Consider the following 21,418-nt stretch of genomic DNA (forward strand, 5'->3'; position numbering starts at 1 on the left):
TAATTATTCGGAACCAATTTTTTTTATTTAGATCGTGAGCTAATTTTTTATTTAAAATATATTTTAATTTAATATATCACCAAAAAAAAATATATATATATCATAATATGGAACTTATTAAATTTTATTTGATTACATTATATAATTTATGTTAATTGTATTCAAATATTTTGTTAATATCAACATGTTTTTAACACTCCCATGTTGTCTTTATTTTATATGAACTATGAAGTCACTTGTGTCCACCATGTCATAAATGTATCCTAATACTGTTTTTAACTTAAAACATTACCAACATTAATAAGCAGCTAACTGACAAATTTCTGAAAAATTATCTGTTATATATTTTCAAATATGTAAATACAAAGTTGTTTGATTTTAGTATTTAACTTTACATTTGTAATTCATTAAAACTTCTGGTATAGTTTTAATTTTTTCTAAACATGTACTTTTCAGCTGTAATTTTAATACAAGTTTTTGTGTAAAAATGATTTTTGAATTTGTATTTAAAATGCCCAAAATATTAGTGATAAAAAATTTACTAACAATGTTTTTAACAATATTTAGTAAACTTGTGGTTTATTTTATTGATGATAATGTTATAGTAAAAAAATACACAAAATAATAATATTAATTTAAAAAAGTGTAATTTGACGTTTAAATAATTAAATAATTTACATTTACTTAGTTTACATAATTTTGTATTTTTTTTTTTTTTTATTAATACCCTTGTATTTAATCTATGGTGCGAGTTTTGTTCGTTTAACTATTTAAATGACCTTTTTATGACAAAGTTCCAAAACTGTTCCGGCCTCTGCTTATTATTAATAAGTTTCTAACAACCGATTGAGAGTATTCATCCTTGTCATAGAAGATCCTCATTTTAACTATAAATAATAAATTGCCCAGTAAAAGTTTGTGTTTTTGTGCAAATTTTCTTGAGTTGAGTTAGAAACACAATTAGGTGTACAATTACAGTAAAATTGAATAATACCATTCAGTTGTTTCTTCCATAACATTAACATATCATTGGTATAAAGAAAAAGTTACACGGTAGTATATAAATAAAAACAACACAATATGATACGCATTGGGTTATATTTCAAAACTTTCAAGTGATAAAGACGGTTTCAAGGAAAAATAATCATTATAGTATACTTTTGTAATAATAATATTATATAGCTAGTAAATCCTACTTTTATATAATAATAATAACATAATTGGCTACAATGCTACTTATTATAATATGTCTATAGACGACCTAAAGTGTACATAAACGACACGCTAATTATTAATTTTTACTATCATTTTATTATATCTAGCAAACTACAATGCTAAAAAAGTAGATAAAATTATTTAAGCCGCATCTCGCTTCATATCTGTTGGTCAACATCCACCAACTAAACAATATAATTTTTACAATCAACCGACATCATCGTTTATATCATACTACTGCTATATTTGAAGTCAACGGATGAAAACTTAACAGATACGGCGAAACACTCTAAAGACATAAGCGATTATAATATTATAATAATTTTATGATATTAAGACTACAAAAAAAAAAAAGAAGCTTAACACTAATATCGATGTGTCTAATACAATAATTTTATCATAATGATAATGGTTAATATGAAATTCTTAAATATATTTCAAAAGTAATTATTCATAATAATAATAGATTTTGTAAAATAAAAAAAAAAACATACATTTATATTTTATTACAATGTATACCGATAATGGAATTTTAACGTTTTAAGTACACATTGTTGAGAAATACATTTTATTTATTTTTTCGGGATATAAATTTTAACTGTCCACCGACAAAGACAAGATGATTGTACAACAATAGGCGCTATTCCACGGCAGTGCGTTGTGTGTGACTTGGCAATTCTTTCACATCGGTTTGATACGAATCGAGTACACCAATTTCGATATAATTTTGGCGGGCACCACTACGCGAATACAACAATGAGATAGTTATATCTTGGGTGGAATCAATCCATCTGTGTTTGGATTATTGGAAATTTCGTGGAGTTTTTTAAAACGGCAATTGCCCGCGAGCCGACGGAACGAATTTAGCCAACTGCTCGTTTGCAATATCAACGTTCGGCGCAAAATCATCCACGATAGTGTATCCCGCCGGGACGTCATCCCTTATTACCCTAAACGCCGTGAATTACTCGGGCTTTACAAGCGTGCCAGACGTAATGTGCTCGGATTGAAGGAAGCCAAAGGCACGGGGCCTCGAGAAAAGTTTTGTCGGCCGTGTGGTTTCCACGAACAAAAATTAAAGAACGCGAAGTGACAGCAAAATAACGCACGCATAGAGGGAACGCGCGCGATTGGGTCGGGGGTGGAAAAAAAAATTAACTCCCGTCACGTGCCGATCGCTTCTTTTCCGCAAACTTTTTCCATCTTCAGTCGGACTCGCGCGAGTAAATATTTCACCGTTAACCCGGGGGGGGGGGGTCGCCGTATGCGCGCTGAGGATTCGAAAATTCGACGTCCGATAATATTGGAATGCACATATGCACACAGTGGAAAACGGTGTTGCGAATTTCTTTTGGTAGCAGAGCGCGGTTGATATCAATTAGTCCGTCATAACCGTCATCGCAAACGTCGGCGGTAAATGGCGTTTAGCCTGTGGCAAAATGGATGTGTTCCCAAAGCGAAGCGACGATGCGATTCCCAACACTGGCGGTTACAACTTAATTACCTGTCGGCACGGCACCGGCATTTGTTTGGGGCCTCGAGTTACAAACAATACCTACGCGGGCGTAACGTTTTGCAGTAGCCAAACGAAGCCGTCGCTGCACGGACACCTCTTTTTCATCATTTTTTTGCTTTTATTCCTATGCTCGGACCTTTTTTCACACAATGCGATCGGCCACGCCACATAAGTCAGTATCTCTCTCTCTCGTTTGTGTGTACCGTGAGTCCCGGTGCCGTTTGTCACGGGTCCGCCAAAAAGTCTTGACCCAATATTCTTATTGCGCCCGCCCGACAGCATAACAAGTGTGACACCGGATCAAATGTCGCCGAAAAAACTATTAAGAAATCGCCTGCGTGGGCGCGACAATGGAACTGTACCGAGTAGACGAATGAAAATAATATGGTGGCCGATGAAAAGAGTTACCCGGACGAGTCTAACCGTAGGTGCACTACCTACTCCGTTGTCGGTCAATGGTTGAAAGTTGAAATTCTCATCCCGTGAAAAATGTCTATTTTTTTTTTACCGTCGCGTTATCACATTTTTGACAGTTGTCGTTTATAACCGAAACAATCGAATACAACACTTGTCGTATTGTACGCGGTAGTATTGATTTCTATAATATAATTTAATCAGTAGCGATTTTCGCGTAGAAACAAACGGGCATCGATGAAACGATCGAAACGTTTTAAAGTTACAACGAGTCGTATACAATGGCCGCTTTGTAGAGCGCTTAAGTATAGTGAGGCAAAGTGGATACAACCGACCTACGGTTGCAGGTCGAACGAAATACGAGTATAATAATAATAATAATAATAATATATTATGATAATACTTGCGTTTACCTTTGCGAGTATCGCGTGCTTAGGTGTTGAGTTAGATCGATTGGCGCAATTAGAATAGGTACGCGATTAACGAGAACGCCAACTAACCGTTTGTCACCGTCGTTTCGCATAGTAATATTTTCACCACGCCAATCGCCTTAGCGCGGACCGAGGCAAGGGTGGGTAATTTTATTTCCCGAGGAAAAGGGTCGGCATTTATTATTATTATTATTATTATTACTTCGTAACTAGCGGATGGTGGGGGGGGGGGGATTAACCAAAAGAAAAATATAAAAAAAAACCGTTTCAAACGTTAGACAAGAATAAAGAGGTAATAATTGCGAATAAAATGTTTTATGTATACTTATTATCATTACTGTTTTACTCGGGCCTAAAAGAGATGGAAAATGTTCAAGTGAAACCGTTTTTAGTAAACTAGTATTAAACTGTCGATATTCCGTCGGAGCGTTTGCGTTTAAACTTGCCACTATCGAGCATGACGGTAGGAAGGAAGATAATATATTGAATGAACTATTGGAGTTGTGCACATAGATTGGCTCTTTTAGACCCAAGGTTAATATTCAAGATGAACAAACGGACTATTTTCGTCAAATACACATATATTGTTTTATAAGAAGCCTGAAATATCTTTAATAAGTATAGAATATAGATATAATACCAAAAAGAGCCTACGACGGCCGTTTGAGACGAACCGGAAGAAACTCATCGTCGGGACTACAAGTCAACCGGTCAAATATTATAAGATGCACTTCTCTACGAAATCTCAACAAAAATACATTTCCTGGACACTCTCTACTACTTTTCAGTCTTTGAATCGGAACGCCCGAAACACGAGGCCAACCTCCAACTTGTTTTCCCTTCACGCCTTAAGTAAATGTTATTGGCGGCACGACACTCGGTGCTAAATTCTATAACAATATAATACAATAATTATATCTCATATAATTTCTTTACGTCATCCTTCGTACACTTCTTAAATAGGTACACATATGATTTAATAAAAAAAAAAAAAACTTAAAAATCACACGCGTCTTATATATGGTAACAAACCGGGTAAACGTATAGTCAACAGCGTTTTTTTAAAAACAAAAAAAAACATTAACAACCTTTAGTCTTAACAATAGAATAATAGTTATTAGCAAAGTAATAGTAATTATAAAATAATCATATTGACTACTAATTGGGACAAAAAAAAAACATTAGATAACATATATTAATAGAGTGAATCAAGACGAGTTTCGACTTTGACCACATACTATTATAATATGTTATATATAAAGATTATAGATATCGGCTTAAGTATAGTAAATAATATCGTATAATAGCGACGATGTTGGATCGCATGTTATTGTTGTAAAACGATTATATTAGTGTTACAGAGTAGATATATCATTAAAACTTAATGTCTATGTATAATACTATTCGTTGTTATTTATTAAATCGTGTAATATATTTAATTTTAATAGTAGACTTATAAATGATAATAATATTATTATTGTATTTAAGTAGCTTTTTTTTATAAGTATTTTAATAATACGTCAGATATTATTGTGACTTTAATGAATAAGATAATTTGACAACTTCGAACGGCTGTCTTAATAATTATATTTTTGAATAGAACGATATCGATAGAAAACACTGGCAAGACCGAAATTAATAATAATATTCTTTACTGTGAACGAATGAGTGAAATTTGGAAAGTTAAAAGTTAAGATACTAGGTATTGACTCTGAACAACTCGGAAATATATTATACCCAAGCGGAAAACTATGAATGATTTTGGAAAACTTGAATACTCAAAAATCATAAGGAAATACCTCTTGGTATTGCTTTATTAATCCTACGGGCTGTTATCTGGGGTAGTTTGCGTTAGTTGTACTACAGGGTTGAGAATATAATATTATTTAGATTTGAAAGTGCCAGGATTGATTATGGGAACTCTTAAAGGGACTGAAACGGTATTGGTATGGCGTTACACTAGTCCAATCTAAGCGAGGTACCTACACTTTTTGGTTTTTTTTTTTTTAGTATGATAACAGACTATTAGCACTAGTACTACGAGGACTATAGTTTTTTAATTGAAGCGATAGTAGCTACAGGGTAGGTTGAAAATTGTGCTTCTTTAGTTGAAGATAATGTTGAAGATCCAGTAGATGGTGATGGCGCTGAAAATCATCATGGGCGGGTAGGTCTGGTCGGCAGCGTTCGGGTCTGAAATCAAAAAAAAAAAAAAACGGTGATAAATAAAATAACATATTTTATTGTATCAAATAGCTTTTAAGAGTCAGGCATATTTTTTGAAAATATATATAAATGTAAACTCCACAGATGTGTGGCGTGGATCTAACAGTGATTTCCCAAAACTGGTCGTCGACCAGTCAACATTTTCAGCAAAATCATTATAAATTTAAAAAGTCAATTAAATAAAAATAGGTCACAATTTTGGGTTTTAAAAAGAGCTCTGGAAAAAATATAATAACCACTGGTCAACGCCGGTCGTTGTCCATTTTCGGTTAATTAGCTTAACCCCCCCCCACCCCCTCCCCAATGTGTATCGGTATGGGCAGTCTTATCAGGTCTGGTAATACACTTTCTCCGCTACTCCGCCCATTTATTTATTTTGCCTAATGTCCACGGGTCACGAAATAGTGTTATTGCGCGTACGACCGGGCGAATAATTTATTTTTACTAATTAGCTGAACCCGATTAAGAAATAAAATAACGATAATAATTCTTCGGTAATGTATTATTCGAGTTCTCGGTAGACGTTGGATCCGGTGCAAGTACACTGTATAATATTAACGTTTATCCGCTTAACAAACGAAAACCATTGTTGATGTTATCGCTATTCGAGGGATAATTGTGTTTTTTTTTCTTTAACGATTACCATTTATTATACCAATGCCGTCGAATCGGCATTAACAGTATATTAACATAATGTTATTTTGTGTGTTAATAACTGTTATAATTAAAAAAAAAAAATGATATTTTATATCCAAATAATCTTCGGTGGAAATTTCAAAACCCAAAAAAATGTCTCCTCTCTTGTTCTGTAAAAATGATGTTAGGTAGGTAGGTACTTGTACAACACTTGTCTTTATTATTATTATTCGGTGGCCTAATAAATGCGATTATTTTATTAATGATTAACAAATCAACTCGACGACGAACCGACGACCGTCGTCGCGCATAACGAACACCGGGCAGAGCAAATGAATGACAGTAGTCATTATACTTTGAGACATTGTGTGCAATTAGCGACTTGCGCCAACAACGTAGGTACCCGATACGGGTTTTCTTTATCATCAAACACGACTCGTCCGTTCTTACCGAGGAGGAGGAGCCTTGGAAACTTAATGACAATGCAAGCTGAATGACAATGGAGAGGTTCTAATAATGAGAGTCGTGCCGAGCCCCGAGTAAACATAAGACCACGTAAGTTTCACCGTGTGCGATTATTATTATTATTGTTATTGAAGGGACCGCTTGACAAGTATTTGTCACCGGCATGAGAAAACACAACATCCGCCACCGCCGCCGATAAAATATAATCACCGAGACAAAAGAAAATAATAACGCCTATAGGAAACAATATGAATAATAATTATCATTACCGTCGACTTAGCCCAGTCGGCGGAGCCCCGCGGGTAAAATGCAGTGTAGGGTGTCTACTCGCTTGTGAAGAGGCCAAAGGACAAACGGATGTCGCACTGAAACCCGACAACAAGGTACAAGTTTAAAATAGATAAAAAGAAATAATGATCGTCCTCTCCTTCGACGGCCATATTAAATACCATCTGAATAAACCTATCTGCTCAACCTACAGAGGATTTTCCATATAGGTACCGGTACTCAACACAGACATTGACTTTGCACTCGACTACTTGGTGGCCTTTAAAGTTCGTGTCGTGAACGTAATTTGTAATTAACTATTCCTTGTCTGAATTCATTAAAATATATTAAGCTTTTGATGTAACCATTCGTCGTACGTAAAGCGTTTGGTTAATACTTAATAGGGGTTTTTATTTTAAAACGCCTGATAGCACATATGTTACACTATATTGTACAAACTACTTACCAATTAAAAGATATATCTCACTATATTATCACAGATTAGATCATTTATTTATCTAATCTAATCTGTGTTATTATTATACAATTTTATGCTTAAATCTGTGGTCACTCTGATTTCAGATGAGCCATCTATTTTTATGTGTAGTCTACTACTTAGTGAAAACATACATTGACAATAATTATTTTTAATTTTTACCTGAAATTTGGACAGAATAAAACAATAGGGTTTTTCGTACTACTAACTCATGTCAATATGTTTAACACCAAATTTTATTTCTACTTTCATTCGCCTTTAAACAAATATAATATACAACTTTTAAAATGTATGTCGTGCACAAGCCGATACTATAATAATTAATGTAAGAAACTGTAATTTAGAAAGTGGGCACAGACAAAGTATTCGAGACAAAATGCAAAAAATCAAATTAAGAAATATGACACCGGTGTAATTATATTTCAATTAATTTCAAATCTTTAATACATTTGAAAACCCTTACATGACTTGTGCATTCATTTTTGTTTTTATTTGTAGCATTTTTTTAGTTTTTATTACTTACTTTAGAAAATGTATAAAACAGTTAAGACTATTTGAAAAAAATTTAGTGAGCGATATTGCAATAATGTAATACTTATGGTAACCCTTGTATTTACGTTATTAATGTTGAGAGAGCTAATACAAAATATAGTATCTTTTACCCAACACAAGTCGAAACACAAAAAGCTCAACCGGAAAGTCAGGTTGAGTGCGAGCTAGACAATGGTTTTTGTGGAATATTTTGACTTGTTCACGTTTAACAGCCAACTCGACCGTGGACCATACTTAGATGGGCGCCACCGAAATTACAGTGTACTCTGATGGATCCGATTCGACCGCAGACCTTTTGCCCGGGGACACTTTTGGAACGTTCCTGCCGCTCCAGACACTCCAAGCTCGACCGCAGCCACATCGATGGGTTTCATACATTATTTATGGGTGGCAATTTTTCTTGTTTTTTTTTCACCCTTCGCTTCGCCGGTTAGTCGCGATTAAGTAAATGGCACGAGATCGATTTGTCAACAGCGTCGACAATAGGGGCAAGACAGTATCGATCACCCCGGTTTGGCGTGTACGAGCGGCGGCGAGAAATAAACTACACTGCACGCAGAGTGTATTATTATTGTGGACGGGGGTGGATCCAAAATGACAGACCTAACCGTCGAGCGAGTGAGTTAAAGGGCGAAAAGAACACCCTTCGGAGAGTAGTATATCATTATTGTATAAATATTATTGAAAAATTATTGCCGAATAATCAATACTGTACAATGTATTTGTGGCCGAGATGAAGATCTACACTCTAGAGCCATACGTCTTAAGCCGCAACAAGCCATTAAACGCTGTTCTTACAGAGGGCGAGGAAATAGCAAAAAAAAATCGTTTGACCAGGTCAGACTATACATAGTTGTATACATACTTAACACGATATGAGAATGTATGATTCAATTTACTAGGTCCGATCTGATAGCGTGGCCGTTTTAAATCAAACTGGTTTAAAACGACCGGGCTCGGCTCGAGCTCAGATTGTATTTATGTGGACTCGTGAGTAGTATATATTTTTTTTTATCTTTTCTAGATTACACCGTTAAGCGATTAAATGGAAGAGTAACGGTTATGGCAATGTAAAGGACAACGCGGCCGAGGCGACACTATTATAGCCCTAGACGTCGGGTAAAATTCTAAGCTGGAAAAAAGCGCAGGTACTAGTTTTGACCAAATACAATATAGTATACAACACTGAGGGCGTGTAAAAAAATATAAAAATAAAAATAGCCGAGCATTTAACAGATAAGCCGGTAGTAAAATACATTATACCGTAAACGGAACAACTACACAAACGAAAAAGGCGTTGGGTTGCCGCCGATAAACCAATGGCAATTATTATTATTGAACTTTGTGACATTTATTTTGCACATTTTTTTTTTTTACAATTTCAGCGTCAAGATAATACAACACAATCGGCATTGAATGTTTTAGTGAGAAAAATTACTGTAAAAAATTGATCACTCTATATTTATTTAGGACGGCGTTAAGGTTATGCAAAATCGGTACACTCGAGTCAAGAAGACCCGACCGGACGGAATTTCTTAAGCTCTTAAGGATAATAATATTATTTTGAGTAATTATTTAATTTAAACGTAATCGTTTTTATGATAAATAATAATGTTTAAATAATATTATAATTATTATCTGTACTAAAATTAATTAATATGCAACACTGTACTTTTGACATGTAAATCAAACAGCAATCATGGTTAAAATGTTTTTTTTTTACTTCTCAACTTTAAGTTTTTCGTTTATTGAATTTAAAATCGAGTTGCATGTAAGCCAACTAAATACCCTATTGCCATTACATGAAAATAAGTCGACATAAAATTATATTTTTTTTGCCTCCAATATTGCCTCTTTTTATGCATAATCAAACACAGGGCACCTTATAAGACTTCATTGTATTAGATTTTGTAATGCAATTTTTATTAACTAAACCTGTTACGTGCAGAATTATATGGAATTTTCAAACACAAAGAGTACAACATTTATTTATGTACGTTTACTAAGAACACAAAAAAAATCTTAGCTGTTGTTAGTGTAAACTAGTGAAGAAGGGAGAAAGGTAGAAATTAAGAATAACATTGTGTAATGCAGCTGCGAAAAGTCCAGAAGTGAGTAACGGGAAACCACTTGAGCACTGCTGTTATATTTTAGTTTGCTGGTAGCAGAAAGCGTGTGTTTCTAGGAAAACAATGGCTCGACATTTCAAAAATGTACACTTACATTAGCAAGCCAACAGACTGGCGTTATGAGTATGAAATATTTCAAACTTGACATTGTCCACATTCCACTTGAGTTGTTTTGATAAAATAATAAAAAATATTTATAAATACAATTATAAATTGCAAAAAATGTTATGATAGTAGTATCCATTAGGTCATATGAATCTTTTAATGATTTCCCAGACTTATGTAGAGGCCAAAGGGATAATATTTTTTAATTTTTGGATATTTACAGCAAATACGCAACTGTTGATAAAGTATTTAGTTTCATTTCATTTTTGTTAGCTATTTGTTTTGTACAAAACAACCCGTACGTGGAAACCAACCATTTGAATATGTTGAATATCATTATTTTGGTTAACGAACTTGATTACACCCGGGTTGCTTACGGTACAGTGTTCTGTAAATTCGTGTGGACATTTGATGGTATCAAGTGGGCAATACATGAGTGTAACATGGATTTAAATTATTACTGTTTTGTTTTATCTAAATCCTTTGGGTCTAATCCCCTTTACAAGCCGCAACGTAATGCCGGATTGTCTGGATCGTTCAAGCTCTGTGTATGAAAACTTTCTCCAGCGGTTCCAAATAACTTTTTCACTTTAGCCTTTTTGCGCTCGAAGGGCGGTTGGTAGGCAGACGGCCTTTTGTAATTGCAATACGTTGTGTCGAATTAAAAGGACAGAAAAACATATTTCACAAACGGAGATGTTTCTTTCAGCGGCGCCTGTCTGACAGTTATGCCCTTGGGCGATAATCGTTGTTAGAATGGGCTCCGTCAAGTATATGTATTGTGATTATAACCAGAACAAAAATACCGAATGGCTACATCATCAAACAGTACACTAGAACAGTAAAAATAGGTACATACAATTATTGGGGGGACAAAAAAGTCATTCTGCATAACGTAACAGATCAGGTAAAACCTGATAGATAGTAAATAATTTGTGGATAAATGTTGGGAATTTTTTAATTGAAATGAAAAACTCCAATCTATATCACAATGAAAATCTAAAGGCACTTTTAATTTATGTTTCTTTTATCATCAAAATTGTCCCAAAAAGCAGTTAAAAAATGCATAACAGCACAAAATAGATATAACTAGATGATGCAATTTTACTGAAACCCTCCTAGACTTAGTGTGACCACGTTCTAGAAATTTTACTATCGTACAAAATATTTTACTAAAATATGCAATCATATAATTTGTTTATTATATCAGTGGAAACAATCAATGAATTCAGTGATACACAGTTCTGAAACAATAGTTTGCCATAAAGAATTTTTTTCTTCTAATAGTAAGCAGTCTGAGTCCAGGAGGGGTTTGGTTTGTTTAGATTTTCTGCAATTGCATTGCTTTAATAGGGTGCACCATTGGTTTTATCTAATCTGTGATAATATAGTCAAAGATACAAAGATCTTATCAAGTCTTAGTAATATTTTTAATAAAATTGCCAGGGCAGTTAATTGTGCATATGTTTTGACTTTTGTTGCTCTTTAGAAAGCCACGTGCTGGCTTGGTTTCCTCCTCACAAAATATACCTACGATGATATTCGGCTAGAAAATAAGTAATACTTAAACTTTGGCTACTAAACTCATTGCTAACCAAGTCAATATCTACATGTTTATCTTCGTGGAAATTGTATAGAGCTACACGGTCTTGTTGTCTCGAGCTGGGCGAGCAAGTAATCCAAACGCGTTTTGGATTTTGGGATCGTTTATATATATTAGCCTTATCTAAAGATAATGGCAAACAAATTATCGGAGCTCCGTTTGAACTTTCCGGAAGACGAGAAGCGTTTTACAACTTACTACTTCCAAAATTATTCCCAGTATACTTTTGATCGATATGGGTGTGAACTGTGAAGGTTATCGCGGTCGAACCACGGTAGTAACCCGTCGAACAAACTAAATAGTATCTGCACAGTTTCAAAACTCGTAAATTCTCTGTTCCGGATTAAGGTCGAAAAAGGTTTTCTCTTTTGTATTTATTTTATGAATTCCTTTAAAACGTTTCCAAACGTTTAGAATACTCAACCGATTCGCATTGTTTTTCAGAATAATATTCTCTACACACATTTTGAACAATATCGCCAACACAATTAATCCATAATTAATTCCACACATTTTCCATTGAAGTGGTGCACAGTTCATATTTTATAATTTCAAGCAATAACGTGTCGACGGTTTCCAGTAAGAACAAATCTCTCGTTGTCGTTGAGTAATGAAAGATAATTTAATTTTCATTCCACGACAACTCTCTGACAGTTTTCTATAAAATCATATTACATCTTATAAGGACGAGTATCACTTTGCACACAGTTTTAGATTACGTTTACTTATTAGCTATTGTTCAAACTTCTGTTTCCGGTTCATTTCAATGGCTCACGTTTCATAAATAATTGTATTCCTCGACGTTGTTCCTTTGAGGATTGTATAATATTATACAATGTTGTTGAGTTTCACTTTGCCGTCACGTCGTCGACTCCGTCAAATTTATGTTACACTTTAACCGAACTTGTTGGCTTATTACTTAAACCTTAGCCGAGGGACACCGTTAAATGTGATCACCAGACAAAGGTGTTCTAAGTGTCTCATCTCCAGTGAGGATCCCAAGGGGTAATCTTCGGAGATAAGTCTAGACTCTTCTAGAGTTGTACGGAGGGCAAAATGGTTAAGTTAGAGATGCCTAGGTTAACCTTGTACCAAATATTAATTGTTCGAATATGGCTTTACCTTTTACAACTAAAAATCTGATATCATCATCATATCACGTGTTGATTATTTGAAGTGTGTAATTATATTTTTAATAGACTCTTCGAACGAGAGACCAAACGCCTCACACTTGTAACTATTTCGACGTAGTTGAAAAATACAATGCAAATACATTTTTTTGGTCGGTTTTCGGGGTTTTAAAGTGTGAAGCTATTAAAATGTTCGTAGTAGAGGTATCGTCTAAGGGTTCTTTTTTTTCCCTAAGCTAATCCTAAGTCTAAATCGAACGGCTCGACCGGTGGTGGTCCATCATGTTTCCAGACGATATTTCACACTCCACCGCGACTGTTGGCCGCAAATCGACGGTCCGGAATCGGCTGTCGAATTATCCGTTGCAAATAACTGGCCGTATATATATTGTTAGGACCAGAAAATACAACACCGCACGAGGGGGGGGGGAGCGGTTTGACTTATTGGCTTTTTTCTCTGATCGGTAGTTTATTTTCTTTTTCTTCCCATCCTAACCGACCGTCGTCCGGAGTCATTTGCTTGGTAAAAAAAAAAAAAACTATATATATATATTAGGTATATATATTATGTCGGATTCCGCCTTGTCCGTTTATCCGAAACGCTTCGGCCGACCACTTTTACTGCTTTGCGCCGTTCCGGCACACCGGCTCTTCTTCTCGAACACACAAGTATATACTACTCGCATGCACATGTGTGTGTATTTATCTATAATAGCCGCCAGTGGAAAATATTTGCCAATTCCCGTCACGTGCTAACCGCCCCGGCAGCGCGGGCCGCGGACGTCCGTCTGACAGGCGGAATGTCGAATTTCACTAGACGGCGCACATCAGCCGAATACCGTTTGTCAGTGCCGGCGAATCGAATGAGCATAATATATTACACGACGGTTGCACGGGAAACGCCAAAGAAAACATACATAAAGAAAAGGAAACAATATCTTGTTATATTATGCACACCCTCGCGGCGATGACGGCTGTTCGCACGACGGTTTTATTGGAATTTCCGCCAAACCGTTGATCGACGCTCTTTGTGGACGGTTAATAAAAAGACCAAACAAAACGTCTTGTCAACTTGTCTTTTTTACTTAAACACTTTACCCGTCGACAAGGCTTGTGAGTGTGCGGTACGGACCATATAGTGACTTTTAGCTTCCAAAACAACTACAATTCGTCTCCGCTCATCCCGTTCCTTAGCGGCAATTCTCCAGCTCGGTATCTTTCTTTTTATTTTCATCTTGTCACCTATTTTTTCTTGGTCGTCCCCGTTTTCTGGTTCTTTCCACCCATCTGACCCTGCATGACTTTATGTACTTACCAATTTTAAAAAAAATATACTATTGAAATACACTTATGGTGTGTGGGACAACAATAACCGCTTTATATTCTAATCTTGTAACCTTAAATTTATGAACACTGCAAATACCTCACATACTACCAACTTAAAGTGTACTGTGAGCAATAACTATGACACATTTTATGCTATACTTAGTGAAGGCGTGTTAACAAGTAATGTGATCACATCCGCCGATGACAAGTATTGGAAATTTCGGCTAGAAGAAGTAAGCCAAAAGAAAATTCAAGGAATGCTTCTTTTTAGATAAGCCCAAAACGCACAACAGCAATATTTTTATTTTTAGATCAAAATTATATATTCAATCAAAAACAAATTGCGTGATACATTTAAAAGTTTTAATTTTGTACTTTATACATTTTATTGTATAATTAAAAAATGTTTGACGACGTGACCGCGTTAGAAGGTTCTTGTTTTGGTGAATAATTATAAGGACGAAGCCTTTGCTCTGCTCTAAGCCAAACCATGCTCGGTAATAATTATTATTATAATATTCTGTCGGGTGAAGTTTCGAGGGTTCGTCGAGGTAATTTCACTACTGACAACCGTTCGCCAGATAAAAGAGCAACAGTACTAGGTACATGCAAATATTTTATGACAGGATACGGCGTTTTGTGTATATGTTTAGATTGCATATACATTCGCAGTGAACCACAGCACCGGAAAGTTAATTAGCCCCGAGCGACAACACTGTGTGTGTACACCAAACATGGTTTTGTATACCTACTATGTTGATTGTGAGCGACTAAACATGTGCACGAGAGCAAACCGAGGAGATACAAGGGAGATGTTTTTAAATACACACTTAGAGGCGCAGACGCGTTGTAAAATATGCGCCCTAGAAAAGTGAAATAATAACAATATCCTATAATATGACCTTATAAGTTAATTTGTTTATTTTTCCTTTTTGTAAAATGTTCTGTTTATAATATGCCTTTTAAAATTGTATTTTTCAGTAAAAAAAAAACCTAGGTATACCCACACAAGTTCTCAAATTGGCTAAATATCATATTTTTGATAATGGATTATTTTTATTCAATACATAATACATATTTTATATTTTAGGTTTTCAAGGATTGATCTGAGGATATTACCATAGCAAATATTATCAATTATTTAATGATTTATTTGAGGACTTAAATTTTAACTAACTCTGTTGGGTGAAAGCTTATTGTTAAGTGTAAAAAACTGTATTTTTTAAATAAATTTTTTTGTTTTGTATATTGGACCCACGATATTAGCTTACAGCTCATTGAACTGATTTCTGTAATTAGCATGTCTATAAATCAGAAAATCACAAAATGTATAGGAAAATTTCAGTTTTTTTTATTTCTCTTTTTCGATTGAATTTTAGGACTTATGGTCTGAAAATTGATTTGAAGGTAGGTCTAGGACGGAGCTTCAACATGTACAAATTCCTTAGTTATCTTTTTCTTATTCAATATTGAACCGAAGTAATAAATGTTTGTTTCTGTTTTATATTTAAATTAATTATTTATTGTTAGATTTTATGATCCAGGATATTACTTTAATAAATAAACCGGGTCACCCAATAATAATAATCCTAAGGAAATTATTATCTTAATAAAATAAAAATAATTTGTGAATACCGAAAATATTATAATATTTGGTCGTCAAGAGAAATTTCTATTAACACAAAACTGTACTGTGCTATTTTATTAGTTTTAATGCAAAATCCACGTTGTTTAAATGGAACGAGGTTTTGTAAAATTATATTTTCATAAATAAGCCTACTAATTAACTTCAAATTATACTTCTACTGTGTGAAAAATGTACTTTGTGAAGTTTTCTGATAGCTGTTTAATGTGTCTCTTCAGAAAATAATCAGTTTACCGACCAAAATTGTGTCATTATAAAAAAAACGTTTCGATCAGCTTCTATTCTCGAACGGTTAAATTGTATATCTTTGTTTCCGTTTTTCTATTTTTTTTTTTTTTTTATTATTTTCGATGGGAAATCCATTTTGCAGAAAACAACAATTGCATTACAAAAGGTTTTCCTTTTAAAGGGTTTTCTTGCAAATCACAACAAATGTCACCAACGACCGATGTCTGTTCGGTCTTTATTTGTTTGTCACGTTTCTGATAAAAACAATAAAAAAATACACATAATTATTTTCTAAATCGTTTTATTTTTTTGTTTGTACTAGACTTTTCGCAAAACTCCATTAATCATATTTGCAATTGGCTATTGAACATATTATTACTATTTTTTTTTTTTTTTGCCTCTGTAGTTAGCTAAAGCGAAAACCGAGGTCGAGGGGAATATTGGAACGTTTTCGAGTGCAGTACTGTGTGTATAGGTGTTCTGTTATCGTTGCGTTCGATCTGAACCGTTTATAGGACACTAATGGATTGAAAAAAAGCAGCTGTCCGGGATAGCGTGTGGACTCGGATAATTATTATTGAATTCCGAGGTCACGCAGCTGATGCTATCGCCAAACGACCAGCACATGTGAACATATTTTTGAGCTCCACGACAGAGATTTATACCGGTTTTTTTTTTGTTCTCAATCCGACGGAATTCCACCTGTATAAGCCCGACCAGGGTTGAAATATTAATTGTATTACATCCGGAAAGATGTATGTTTTAACCGCATATTGTTCGAACACAACTGTCCGGCGTCGTCTCGTCGTCGTTCAAATTTACAACAAAACGATGAACAACACTCGAGTGAAAAAACCTATTCGTTATTAAAAACACATTCAACCGGTAATAAATCCCCAAGCGAAGGAAAAACCTCTGGTGCAATATTCGTAGCTGTGATGTACAACGACAAACGAAAACAACTGTTGTTTGTATGTGTTAATAGTTGTGTTTGTTATCTACAATAACCTGTACTGGGTGTTATCATAGGTTAGATAAAACCAGAGTGTGCACTCCCTATTACAATGATAAAATTACTAAAAATATTTAAAAAACAAAATCCTCCTCAACTCAGAGCACACGAGCATCACTGATTCCAGAATGAATGTGGGTCACATTCACAACTGTTTGAGGGAGGGTTTCAGTAATTAGTAAAAATGACAAAGTGCACCATCTATTTTTATCCAATTTGCGGCGTTATAAATTCTTCAACAGATGTGTTTTTCGCTAGAAATTTAAAATAGCAAATTATTTATGAATGAATTAAAAATGAAACGTCCGAACTCATAGGGTTGCCGACGAATAGTTTAGAACAATGGAACACAAATTGTCATCCTGCACGGAGTCGAGTAAACAGAGATGTGACGATGCAATATATAGCGATTGGTATTATATGATAATAAATAAATAATTGTATCAATTTCCAATAGACTAATGGATATTGCAGGAAATACGGTGAAAATTGAAATTCCCCGAAAGTATATTATAGTGAAACAGAGGTTGGTCTGAAATCGAATACACGTTAAGCCCAGTGTTATGTCCGATAAAATATTCACGTTTCGGAAAACACTTTGGGTAAACCGTATAAAGCGGATGCGACAATGTGTTGATGGACTGATTCAGTATTGTGCGGTGCGGCCATATCCATTTCAGTAATATGAGAACTAGCTGTGTGAAGTTCAACAGGGCAAGAGATATTGTGTAGGTACGCGGTTTGTCTCGTGTTATCTGAATTTTGTATATTCTCTCGGGTACATGTATGGGCCTCAGTTTTAGGAAGGTTGTTTTTAAAATTGTGTAAAAAAACACATTTCACATATTATTGACTTACATGTTTTCAGGGTCGCTGGTTCAATAAAAGGTATCAGTTTTTTAATCAATGCCTAAAATGTACAGTAATGAAGGGTTAAAATGTAGTGAAGGGGTTGTCGCGTATCGATTTATATAATTTTGAAAAAGCTTAGCTAAAATTTGATTGCAGTTTTAAACTTAATTCGTTTCTATTTTCTACGGTAGTAAAATTGCCAGCAACTCAATGGCGGCTAAATGTAGATAAATTATACACGGACAAAAAGCTATGAACTTGTACTATAACATAATATAATAGATTAAAATAATTAGGCAGTTTTTATTCGTAGCTTTTTGAAGTCGTGAGATCAATAGTTATAAAAAAACTTACACCATTGCAATACAAATAAAGAATGGGAAGAGCATAAATTTGGAAATTTGAACAAATTAAATTCATTTGTCAAGTGCATATTAATTGAACCATTTATTTTGAAAATTAAAATAAATAATAACAATGTTATTAGACGAATTTTTTTTTTCATTACTTTTGATGCGCTAAACTTTCGTTTTGGACCACTGTGGCGCCATAGGGATCTAATCTAAGTACTCAAAGTTAACCTAACCGTATCGGTGGCTGACCATACCTAGTCTGTGAATTCTCCTAAAGAAAACTTTAGTCGAGTGGTTCCGTAGAAACAATGACGGTTTCGCTCTAATTCCGTCCGATCATAATTTGCTTATCTCAACGACCCTTGTGGTTCGTTTGACCATATCGTCCGTCAGCTAAGTCAGTTTATCCAGAGAAGTCTTTTGCTTTTCCCCACCCACGGCGGCTGTCGTACCAGGACATAAAATATAATATAGGGGCCTTATTGATTTCGACCGGTTTCGTCGACGCGTCTCGGTTGTCACCGGCAAATGTTATTGATGTATTTTTCGTTATCCGTCTCACGCACTAGCCTTTCTATTTTATGAACCGTAATACCTATGCTCCGACGCGATCCGGACCGCAAAAATATACAGCTGGCAAAAAAAAAAAACATTAGGCGAGAGTAAAATAAACTAACACCGGGGAAGCCGACTTCATTAATCTTAATCCCGAACAACTTGATCCCGCCGCATCGCAGTACAAGCACACCGGGAGGGCCCTGTATACTGACAGACAAGCGTTTCCACTTCAAACAGTGCCATCGCATTCGTTGTCGGTTGAGGGGGTTAGATTTAAAGGATTTCGATAGTAGAAGGGATAGCGTAGACGGCAAAAAAAAAACATATAAGATAACGCATAAGATACTTAAAATGCGTTAGCCAAAGAATTGCACAACAAAGCCATCCTAAAATTTCCTAAAATTTGATCCTTTTGATAGTGAAAAACAATCGAATGATTGGTTAATCATCAGATGTGGAAAACTATGTAGATCACAAGAAGAGGGCGATCAAACCGATATGACTGGGTTGGAAAAAATGTAACCTGCAGAATGCAACCATAGTAAACCCACGAAGGTCCAAAGTCGTTGAACTTTGGCCGAACAGCAACCGAAGTAAGATTTGTACCGTTCGATCGAATATGGACTATGATGAAATTAAAAATATAATATGGGAATCCCATAAAATACTGATACGGTTTTTCGCAGACTGACGATGGAAAATAAAATTTAAAAAAAACTATTGTTAGGGTTTCTATGCTTTTTTTTTATCGAGCAAGACAGAGACAGGTGTACTTTTTTTCAGAATAATAACATAATTTACATATTCGAGGTGAAATATTATGCACACACTGCACTCCACCGGTCGGTAAACCAAACAATAATCTGTCGCCAACCCTCTTTCAACCCTCTCTGTGTACAACACCCTGTGCGAGCGACGATTACATAGTTAAATAAAATATCGTGCAAAATGTGTACGACACTTGATAACCGGTGTACATGTTTAAACAAGTCGGAATAATTACTATACCCGCATAAACTAGTGGAAGGTGTAGGTTGTCAACAGAGGATTTTTAAACAGAACATGGACGCAAAATAATATATCATATTGGAAACGTTTTTTTTTTTTAATCCACGACACGAATAATAGATTATGTTGTTTTGTTTTATATACCAAAGAGATTAAAACGTATGAAAAAAAAAAAATCCCCGACAGTAAGAGTTCGTGGTCTCGACGTGCCTTTGCCTTTTGTGTATAGAAATCCGAACAGTATAAGATATTGAAAAAAAATGACAAACACTTCCGTATGAAGTCTATGCACGAGTGGACAAAAATTAAAAAAAAAGCCGAATCGACTTTGGCTTTGTGCTGAATAAAAAAAAATATATATATATATATATATATATTCTCTTAACACTGCTCGGCGTCACAAACCCACAAACAACAGACAAACGACACCGCGCCCGCCGTTGTCCTATTTCGTCGCTCAGCGTTCATTGTTTAATCTTCATTTTTTAATGGTATTTTTTATAACTGTTGTATTTTGTACACTATTATAATAAGTATCTAGTATAGCATAAGGAACAAAAAAAAGTGCAACCGATAAAAACTGCATTTTAATGTAGTTGACAGCTGATGATTTATATATGTATACCTAGATTATTATGATATTGTCCTTAGATAATGTTATAATTTGTATATATATATATATATATATATATATGGGAATACATCAAACGACCCGCCGTTAAAACGGACTAGCCACAGAGTGAACTTTGTACTTTTATGATAGTCATGATAGTGTCGTTATTATAATATTAATATGTAGGTAGAACGGCAACGCGGTTTGCGTTAAATACAATTTTTTATATATGGAAAAAAAAAGTAATAATAAAAAAACGATGAGCTCCGGTGCGTGAATTTACGATACGATTTTCGTTGTATTTTAATATTGAAACGATTCCCATTTGATAACCCATTGATTTTTTTTTCCTTTTAACGGCGTTTACATAATTTAATCTGGTGCCCAACGCTGTTCCGTATGAAAAAATCATCGTGGAAATAAATGTAACATTTCCCCGATGAAATATCGTTTATTATTATTATTATTTTTTTTTTTCATTTAGATATTATAATTCTAATAGATTTTCATCGAGCGACGTGGAGTTTTCCTATTGCCGTCGAAATCATTTTATTTTTTTCCTGAAAACAAGACCTCTCCTCTCTTTTCTCTCTCTATGTTTGTATAGGTATCCTTTTTTTATTTAGCTTCGATAATAG

General features: G+C 34.6%; 1 protein-coding gene across 1 annotated transcript in view; it reads right to left on the bottom strand.

Moving 5' to 3' along the window:
• Positions 1–1,129: 1,129 nt before the first annotated feature.
• LOC126839680 (uncharacterized) overlaps positions 1,130–21,418 on the bottom strand; it is a 190,374-nt gene continuing 170,085 nt past the window's right edge. Inside the window, exon 7 of the mRNA XM_050575088.1 lies at positions 1,130–5,769. Within this exon, the coding sequence (XP_050431045.1) occupies positions 5,681–5,769 (89 nt within the window). The 3' untranslated portion in view covers positions 1,130–5,680. The remainder of the gene's footprint in view (positions 5,770–21,418) is intronic.

This window comes from Adelges cooleyi, unplaced genomic scaffold (assembly GCF_023614345.1).
Source record: "Adelges cooleyi isolate 19-005CV unplaced genomic scaffold, UGA_ACOO_1.1 ACOO_flye_CR_arks_rails_tigmint_CR_PRNA_307, whole genome shotgun sequence".
Lineage (NCBI taxonomy): Eukaryota > Metazoa > Arthropoda > Insecta > Hemiptera > Adelgidae > Adelges > Adelges cooleyi.